Source organism: Crocodylus porosus, unplaced genomic scaffold (genome assembly GCF_001723895.1).
Source record: "Crocodylus porosus isolate Cpor-Errol unplaced genomic scaffold, CroPor_comp1, whole genome shotgun sequence".
Classification (NCBI taxonomy): domain Eukaryota; kingdom Metazoa; phylum Chordata; order Crocodylia; family Crocodylidae; genus Crocodylus; species Crocodylus porosus.
Genome location: NW_017728926.1, coordinates 27,524 through 37,446, shown reverse-complemented (window position 1 = coordinate 37,446; position 9,923 = coordinate 27,524). Strand labels below are relative to the sequence as shown.

The 9,923-nt window shown below is 46.9% G+C and overlaps 1 protein-coding gene and 1 long non-coding RNA gene across 4 annotated transcripts in view; one reads left to right on the top strand and one right to left on the bottom strand.

Moving 5' to 3' along the window:
* PARK7 (Parkinsonism associated deglycase) overlaps positions 1-5,594 on the top strand; it is a 16,420-nt gene extending 10,826 nt beyond the window's left edge. For 2 of the 3 annotated variants that reach the window (XM_019541142.1, XM_019541143.1), the window contains 2 exons: positions 674-760; positions 3,456-5,594. In XM_019541142.1, coding sequence (XP_019396687.1) covers positions 674-760; positions 3,456-3,616 — 248 coding nt within the window. In that variant the 3' untranslated portion in view covers positions 3,617-5,594. The remainder of the gene's footprint in view (positions 1-673; positions 761-3,455) is intronic. The other variant, XM_019541144.1, reaches the window with a different exon arrangement.
* Positions 1-9,923, bottom strand: part of LOC109314171 — a 12,842-nt gene that overhangs the window by 1,880 nt on the left and 1,039 nt on the right. The window lies entirely within an intron of this gene.

The window sequence follows — 9,923 nt, the reverse complement described above, 5'->3', positions numbered from 1 at the left end:
TCCGTGCCAGGGGCTGGGCTATGACGCTCGCCAGCTCCTTGAGTACCCTGGGGTGCAGATTATCAGGGCCGGCTGACTTGAAGGTATTTGGTTAAAAGACCATACATTAGTATCCAAATGATCAGCCCTCCTTGGGTACTCTACACTTAAGCGGCTCAAACATGCAAGGTTTTACCTAAAGAATATTTTAAATTATATACTGATAGCAGATCTAGGGTTACCAAGGCAAGAAATACTTACCAAAACCGTGATCAGCTTAATTTTCTGCCTCTCTCTCCGTTCCCATTTTTAAGACAACAGTCTTAACTTCACAGTTGAATACTGTGATCTCTTAATCTGCAAATCATAGACTCTTATTCAGAGAAATCCAGAACCAAAAGGCACTTATTAAATCTTCTCTTCTTTAATGGAAGTTTTCCGTGTAGGGCCTTGATTTAATGAAATATGGGATACTACAGATATGTAGTAAGACCTTTTTTACTGTCTAGTTTACCCATTTCATAGCAGCAGAATTCAGGTAGAAGTGGAATCCTGGGATCTATGTCTATGTTGGATCTTTTTTGAACCCAGTAATGGCCCAGTGCTTGCATGTTTGGGGGTTTTCTTGTTTATTTGTTTTTTAAAGTATTTGTCTGCAGTGGAACTGAATTTATGACTAGTGTAATTCTTGCAGGTCCAACTGCCCTTCTGGCGCATGGAATAGGGTTTGGGAGCAAAGTTACTACACATCCTCTGGCTAAAGATAAAATGATGAATGGAGGTAAGTATAATACAAGGATGAGAATTTCTTCTCCAGATCCCATGGCCAGAAATTCTGTGGGGTACAGTGTGACTTAGTTGTGTTTTTCTTTAAGAAAACAGAGAAACTTCTGTGTGATTACCTAGCAGCTTTGAAGCAGCATAATATATTCTTGCATAGAATGCAAAATTCAGTTGGATGTGCTGAGGAAATGTCTTAAAGCCTTCAGTGACTTCTGCCAGCAGACATTGGGAACTGGTGGGTTCAGGCCTAGTATTGAACTAGCTATAACAAAGGGGAAGAGTCGTATCCAGAGACCACTGTCTGTCCATATTAAAACAATGTCAAGAAAGATTAAATCTCTTGTAAGAGCATTTCCTTCTCCCCGTGCAGCCAGCTGCTGCTTAGCCTTCTAAGTTTTGCCTAAAGGAACCCAGCACAAATAATGATGTCATTTAAGTGGTACCATTCCCAGACACTCAGGGTTTCATATGCCACTACATCTAAAGATTTCTGCAGCCACTGCCCCAGGTTTCTGACATTAGTAGATCCCAAAGTCTTGCCCAGAGCAGTTAGATCAGCTCCACTAAGGGATATTGTCACGTACGTCATTTTCCTCTGCATCCTGGGTGACTGAGGTTCATATAATTGTACTCGCCTCTGGCACCAGCATGCTCTCCTTCTGGGACTTGAGGTCTTCAGGGGAAGGATCCATTGTGTCCTTTGGGTCTGCCTATATTTTCCCCACCCCAAATCTCTCCCAGGTTGAAGGGAATGTCTTGATCCCAGGCTTGATGTCCCCAGATGCCAGCTGCTACTTGCAAGGTGTGCTCCTGGAGTTCTCGCTTTAAGCGATTTAATGGTGCTCAGACAGGGGCCACGGTTTACTTTGGCTCCTCTTTTGGCTTGATGTTTAGTCATGGTCTTTACCAGTTTTTTTGTAAGGTTTCTCAGCTAGCCTTTTCCTTGCCCAAGGATTCCTGTTGTTGGGTGTTATGTTGATTTACTTTCCTCCAATTTTTCTTTTTCCAAATTCCGAGACAGTCCTTTTAGGGTTTGATTGCTTGTTTCTAACTGAGCACATTTGTCCTTTAGAACTTGGATCTGCTCTTCCTTTTCCTCAGTTTCTGAGGCTTTCTGAGCTTTTTCCTCTGTTGCTATTCTTACAGCATGCCACAGTAGCTAAACCAGAGCACTCTGTTGCCTTTGAGCCAAGGGTTTTTCACAAAGGCCAAAATTTTCAAATTGAACCTTGATGTCCCCTATGGAAAAGCCTGGGGGGCACACATCCTCCCTCCATGGGCTAGGACCACCCCTCAAGCTCTTATGGAGAGGGGAAATTTCCTCCCTCTGTACTCTCTTAACTTCATGGTCCCCATCTCCAAGCTTGGGGGACTTCTTCCTGAGTTAGGACATTTTCCTAAACACGCTCTGAGCCTGTCGGTTTCCAAACCCTCAGCTGGCCGACTGACTGCCCCTGCCCCGCAGGAGTTCTATAACCAAATATCTTCCCTGGGATATGTCTACCCCCTTGGGTGAGTTCTATATGTTCCTGACTCTAAGCCTGTTGGTTTCCAATCCCTCGGCAGCCCAGCTTTTTGCAGGAATTCTCTAACCAAATCCCACTCTGGATGTGGGTGGCATGGTGTCTAATAAACTAGAATTTATGATGATCCTGTGAGTTGGTCCTTTGTAGCCAACAGCTGCTGCCAGGTGGGCAGGGGACCTGCCTCCCAGGCTGCAGTGGCCCTGAGCGGGGAGGGCAGTGGGACAGTCCTGCAGTGGGGCAGTTTGTACCTGCCCCCCCACCTTGGGCTCTGCTCCAGTCTTGCTGCCCGTGGGGGAGGGGGAGCCAGGCTCTGTGCTCTGCTCTGGCCACAGCAGCCACCGCTGGGCAGCTGGGGCCCCCCTTTGGCAGGGCAGGGGGCTGCGAGTAGGGAGTAAGGGGCATCAGCAGGGCTGGGGAGCTGTGGCTTGGGAGTGAGGGGCAATAGCATAGGCAGGGCACCGACATATCAGGGCTGCTCAGCATTACAAAGTAGGTGTGGGGGGCAGGAAATGACACACACTTTTTGTGAACTTTCCATTTTTTCAAGGACATTGCTCAGCCAGCAGTGGAAATTACTGTGACATGTTTAGCCTTTTATATGGCTGATCTTCAGCAATTTTGAGTGGTGTGGTGCAATACTGCAGAACTTTCACTAGAGGGAGATAGGCTTCAACCACCTGAAGTCGATGAACTATTAGTTGCAGTGCTCTTTTGCCAGCTGTCCAGACCTTTTATTGTGATGTTTTATGGTGTCGCAGGGCACTGAAGTGCCTGCTCCTAAAGAAGGACAGGTGTGGGTTGCTGGGGCAACCACAGGGGTCCCCCGCCCTGTGATTTTTAAAGCACGAACTACTGTGGGCTGCTGTAGATTAAAAAAGACTCTTGGTCTTCATTAAACAAAACCAAACCAGACCCACATTTCTCTCACTTATGAGAGAGGTGGGGGGAAAAAGGTGAAAACAACTGCACACACTTCAAAAATTTCAAGAAACAGACTTTTAAGAAACCCCATTACCAGCCCTTTCTAGAAAGTCTCATGACTTTCAGGGCCATGACGTGTGACTTTTAAAATGTTTGGGTTGATAGCACCCTAACCCTTATGGTATGTTTGTAAAATGTTGTAAAATTGCTGCATTAGTTCTGTGTGAACCTTTTCTTCCTCTCCAGAACACTACAAGTACTCTGAAAACCGGGTTGAGAAGGATGGGAACATTCTTACCAGTCGTGGTCCAGGCACCAGTTTTGAGTTTGGCTTGGCTATTATTGAAACGCTAATGGGGAAGGAGGTGTCTGACCAAGTGAAGTCTCCACTTATACTGAAAGATTAATACACAGGTGTAATTGGTGAACAGGAGAAGAAAGTCCTCAGGTACTTACCTCCCTTCCTGGAAACAACCAGAAAGCAAGCTGTATCTTGTATACAATCTCATTGTGAGGCAAATGCCTTTCATAAAGTATTGATGTGAACTGGAGTAATTCATAAACCAATGGGTTTTGTTCATAAGGAAACAGACACAGATGTGTCTGTTAACTCATGACTCCATGAGAAAGAGGTAAATAGCTGTGAATAGGGGAAAAAAACAACTTTAACAGAACTTATCCATGTGCTTTGAAGCTTGCTTGTTCAAATAAAAATGTAGTAACCCTGTTCAAGAATGAATTGCTACTTGCATATGCATGTTTCTTCATTGTTTTGATTGTGAACTTTGCAAGAATTTATTTTACCACTTAGATTCAGTTCCAGAACCTAACTTCATAGCAAATAGTTGTGGACAAATTCTTGTGACATCTTGATAAATGCAAATGGAAACATTTATGGCCATGTTTGGACAATGAAATAGTCCAATAGAACTAAGGCTGTGACACTTTTTAAAATGATATTCAGTAACTAAGAAGATGCATTCAAAACAAACAGGGATTTTTTCAGGGGTGTCAAATATACGTCCTGCAGGCCACATCTGGCCTGTGAGAGCCAGGCCACTCAGCCTGCAGAGTTGCCCCAACTCTGCTTCCCATAGCAGCAGCCAAGTGTGTGGGTAAGAACTGCGGTGCTGAAGCCCAACCAGCACCAGGGTGTGTTCCTGCAGTGACAGCCAAGTGCCTGAGTGAGAACTGTGGAGCTGGAACCTCGGCAGTACCATGGGATAAAGCCTAGCACTGTAGCTTGTTCCTGCAGCAGCAGCCAAACTCTTGAGATATTGGGTTTCTTCCTGAGGTGCTGCTGGGGCTCCAGTGCTGTAGCTTTCACCCAGAAGCTTGGCTGCTGTTGTAAGAAGAAACCATGATGCTGCTGGGGCTCCAGCACTGCAACTGTCACCCAGCTGCCTTGCTGCAGCTGTGGAAAGAAGCTGCAGTGCTGCTGTGGCTCCAGTGTTGTGACTCTTGTTGGTTTGGCTGCCAAGCACCTGGGCAAGAGTAACAGCACTGGGGCCCAACAAAAATGTAGGAGGCCTAGCACTGTGGCTTGTTCCTATGCTGGCAGTGAAGAGTCTGGGATGCTGGTTAGAGTGGCTGCCACATGTGCTGGATCCAGCATTGGTTGGGAGGGGCTGTGGGCCTAATCTGGCTGGTGGGACCAGCTGGGTTCCATTTACTTGTCCTATGGACCAGTCCCACACTATGTACCTGTTCTGCAGGGTTAAAGGTTATACAGCAGTAATGCCAATATTTAGCCCTTGGCTTTAAGGGTTTAGATTAGGAGCTGGGTTCTTTCCTGCAACCTTTGAATTGTACTGTCATTGGGATTTGTGAGTGATACAGTTGTAACAGCACAGATGTGGCATTCAAGTCCAAGGGCTTCCCTTACTATCATTCAGACTGAAGGCAAGCATATTCACTCCTTTCCAGTGTTTCAAGAAGGGATTACTGCTCAGGCCACAAACTCGCACAAATGCTCTAGCATTAAGAATTATGGTGCCTCTATCCATATTAAAGTCTGCTCCAAGGGATAACATAGTACTTCAGTTGTATGCTATGCCTGCTACTCATGTGACAGTACTCCTGCCCATGAGTGTACCACATCAGTTGCCAGGCAAAAACTAAAATCTTTCCAATGACTGTAAACCTCAGCACACTTGCCCATTAAACCTGTAGGTCTGACACGTGTTGCCATGTGAATGTAAGCCAAACCAGAAAGAAGAGTTTGCCATTCAAAATCAAATTGGAGAGCATCCTCCAGGCCATCACCTGCACTTGATTCACAGGGCATAGAAGAGAACTGCATACTGTTAAGTGCAAATGCTTTCTAACCTTCTACAGAGCTGCTATTTATAAGGCCTTAAGAGGAAAATCAGTTATTTCAGATTATGTTCTGGTGCTTCATTTCAATAGAATACAAGGTATCTGCAAAGAAACAAAATTCTACTTGGTTTTTATTTATCTTACCAAATTGTGTCACTGGGACAAATAGTTGAAAAAGGAATATAATCAAAGTGTACGTACACTTTCTGTTCATTGACTTCCAGAAGGCCTATGATAGTCTACGCAGAGAAAGTCTGTAGCCCACATTAGTTGCATTAGGATTTCCCAGCAAACTAGTTGATCTCATTAAAGTTTTCATGCGTGAATCAAGAAACAGAATTAGAACCTATGAAAGCAAATCGGACCCCTTCCCACTTAGAACTGGATTGAAACAGAGAGGATGGTTTGTCTGTGATCCAATTTAACCTGGCACTGGAAAAAGTAACAAGGAGCACAGTTTAAGGGAAGGAGTTCACCTGAATGGAGAGTGTAACAGGGTTCCTGACCAGAGCCCTGTTACTTGGGGAAATCCCCGTAGCTGGCAGTCATGATGCCCGGGGGGGAGATTCCCCACGCCCCTGGTGAACCAATGGGGCTCGGCTTCCAGAAATATAAGGAGGACAAGGCCCTGGGAAAAACACCTGTGGGCACTGAGAGGATGGAGAGAGGGATTGCCCAAGACCCCAGGGGAAGGCTACCCCTAAACATGGAGCTGAGATGCAAAGAAGGGACTGTGCAGCTACCAGATGCCAGCAATGAGTTGTAGGTGGGAAGAAGTTGCAGGTCTGGGCAGCAACGGGATGAGGTGTCCCACAATAGGGAGTTGGTTCCTGGTTGGGATCCGGAAGGGAACTTGGCAGTGGCTTCAGAGGAAAAGGGGTACCAAGCCGGTGGCCCTGATCTGACTCCATGACAGACCATCACTGCACCGCCGCGACATGGAGAGAGCACGCAGAGAGGGATGTGCAGGGTCTTCCCAGGAGCTAACCTGCTACTACTGTGGAGAGAAGGGCCACATGTCCTGGTTCTGCCCTAGGCCATCCCAGGCCCAAGCCGCTGTGGCTGATGCACATGACAAAAGATGGATTGTAGTTTTGGGTGGCACAGAAGTCCGGGCCAAAAGAGCAAGCCCGTGGTGGAAGTAAGACTAGGCGACACAGTCATACCTGCGATTGTGGACACCAGCTGCTCCCAGTTGATGATACATAAGGAACTGTGTCCCCCACATCTAGGGAGTCCTGGAAGCCCAGTATCCAGAATATGTATGCATGGTGCTGCCTATACATATCAACAGAAGAAGGTAAACCTCTTGGTGCTGGGGCGCACTGAAGAGATTCCTGTGGGGTTGGCTGAGATGTTACCTTGCCCCATACTGTTGAGCATGGATTGGCCACACCTGGAAGAGGTTATTTGCCAGCTGATTATGGAGATGCACAAGGAAGAAGAAAAGAAACCCCAGGCTCTTTGTTTTGGAGATCCGGAGGAAAATGTGGATGTGGACCAAGTTATAGGAAAAGGGGACTTTCATCAGAAGCAATGTCAGGAATGCTTATTCAGGAATATATTGGAATTCCGGCCCACCAGAATCAAGGAAGATCCGCAGAGACACCTCCAAAACCCGTGATATGAGGTAAGAAAAGGCTTTCTTTACCAGGTAGAAGATCAAGAAGAGGGAGGAGAGAGAGTCCAGATTCTGGTGCCCCAGAAATATTGGGAGAGCTTGCTGCGAGTGGCCCACACTCTGCCCATGGGGGGGACACCTAGAAATAGATAAGATGGAGGCCAGGCTAAAGCACAGGGTCTTCTGGCCCGGCATGGGTAAGATGGCAGAGAAGTTCTGTGCATAATGCCCAGAACGTCAAAAAAACGGGAGTGAAGCTGGCAAGGTTTCCGCTGATACCAATGCCCCTGATTGGGTGGCCAATTGATTGAGTTGCACTGGACATAGCTGGGCCCTTTCCATGTAGCAGGACAGGGTATCAATTCATTCTCGTGATCGTTTACTATGCCACCCAATTTCCTGAAGCAGTACCACTGAGGTCAGTGACAGCTTCAGCCATAGTAGGCTCTGCTGAGATGGATTGCCTGGGTGGGGATACCCTATGAAATCTTGATGGACCAAGGGAAAAATTTCACGTCAAAGATTTTAAAGGGTTTCCCCCAGGTACTGAAAATTAAACAGCTGTGCACTTTAGTCTATCATCCTCAAACCGATGGCCTAGTGGAGTGGTTTAACCACACCCTCAAAGGAATGATCAGGGCATGCATTCAGGGGGACCCCTGGGAATGGGATGCCATGCTACCCCCACTACTCTTCATGATAAGGGAAGCCTCTGAGGCTTTGACCAGGTAGGCCCCATTCAAATTAATCTACGGTCACAGCCCTCAAGGACTATTAGACCTAATATGTGAGGAGCAGATGCAAGCTGAGATGGACTCATTGCAACCACGGGTGGTGGGGGAGTTTAGGGAGCGTCTGCAAAGGGTCCAAGAAATAGCATAAAAAAACCTTAGCCAGTGCCAAGAGAGACAGAAACAATGGTATGACTTCCGATCCATCGAAAGGGAACTTCAGGCAGAGGACTAGGTAGTGGTATTGCTCCCAGACAACACCCACAAGATCATGGCCTGGTGGCAAGGCTCCTTTTGCGTGACCTGATGCACAGGGCCTGTGAATTACGAGGTTTTGCAAACGACACTGACACGGAGAAAGCAAATATATCACCTCAACCTGCTATGAAAGTGGTGTCAAGGAGATGGGTGGCTAATGAAACTGGTAGATGGGATTGAAAAAGAAAATGGGACAACTGTCCGGGACCTGACACAGGCTTGCGGGGAACCAAAGATAGACTACCAATTAGATCCAAGCCGTCAAGCTGAAATGAGAGCACTAGTTGCCGAATTTCATGATGTATTCAGAGAAGTACCAGGAGAGGCTAGGGGGTCCACCACCATATCGTGACGCCACAAGGACCCATAATTAGAGATCGCTGGAGGAGGCTTGCCACTTGTGGCCGGCCATCACGAAATCGAGTAAATGAATAGACGGGGGATTATTGAAGAGTCTAAAAGCACTTAGAGAAGCCCCATAGTGGTGGTGCCAAAACAGGACGGGTCAATTTGTTTTGCATTGACTACCGGAAACTAAATGAAATTGCCACGTTTGACGCCTTCCCGATGCCCCAAATTGATGACATGTTAGAGAAAGTGGGACGGGCTCAATATATATCCACCCTGGATCTCACCAAAGGGTACAGCAGATCCCAGTGGTTGTGGAAGATAAACAAAAAACAGCATTTGGCACACTGTGGGGCCTCTTCCAATTTAAAAGAATGCCATTTGTGCTAAACAGGACTGCCACCTCCTTTAGCGGTTAATGGAAAGTACATTTGCCCCACACCAGGACTACTCAGCAGCCTACACAGATGATATTATTTTTTCACCCCACTGGGAAGCCCATTGTTGACACCTTCCAATATCTGCCGAAAGTCTCAGGCGGACGGGGCTCACCGCCATTCCCAAAATATGTGCACTAGGAAAAAGGGAGACGCAATACCTGGGATTCTGGGTAGGCCAGAGGGTCATAAAGCTGATGATCGACAAAGTGGCTGCCATAAATCAGCACCCCTTACTGAGAACGTTGAAGCAACTACGGGTTTGTCAACTGCTACCGGCATTTTATCCCCAACTTTTCAGAAAAGGCAGCACCACTGACAGAGTTGACTAAGGGGCAGCACAACCTGTTCCTGTGGGATTCAAGAGCTCAGGGCCGTTAACCAATTAATAGAAGCCTTGTGCCAGCACCCGGTTCTATATACACCCGATTTCCAGAAAACCTTTTTACAAACAGGCCCTGGGGAGCTATACTATTCTAAAAAGAGCAGGGAGCAGAAAGACCAGTGGCATTTGCCAGTAGAGAGCTCAATCCAACAGAATCCCATTATTCCATGATAGAAAATGGAATGCCTGATAATATGGTGGGGCGCAGAGCTCTTTCAGTACTATCTGTTGGGCACCGATCACGCTCCCCTGCGGTGGTTGCAGACAGCTAGGTGGAATAACGCAAGACTTATGAGATGGTCTCTGGTCTTACAGCCGTTTTGTTTTTCAGTAGAGCAATGAGCGGGCAGGCGGAACAAGAATGTAGATTTCCTATCCCACCTCAGAGACGACCTTGACAAGGAGACACAACCCAATGAAAATGACATGCAGAAAGATCGGGTACTGAACCCTGACCTTATTACCTTCTAACCCAGGCAGAGGTTTCAGAGGAGAGGTTTTTTCTGTTCTGCCCCCCCACCTCTTTTTTTTGTTGTTCTCTTTTTTTTGCTCCCTCATTTGCTCCCTCCTTTTGGGACTCCTTGGTGACCCCTCCTCCACGCCAAACTATCCGAC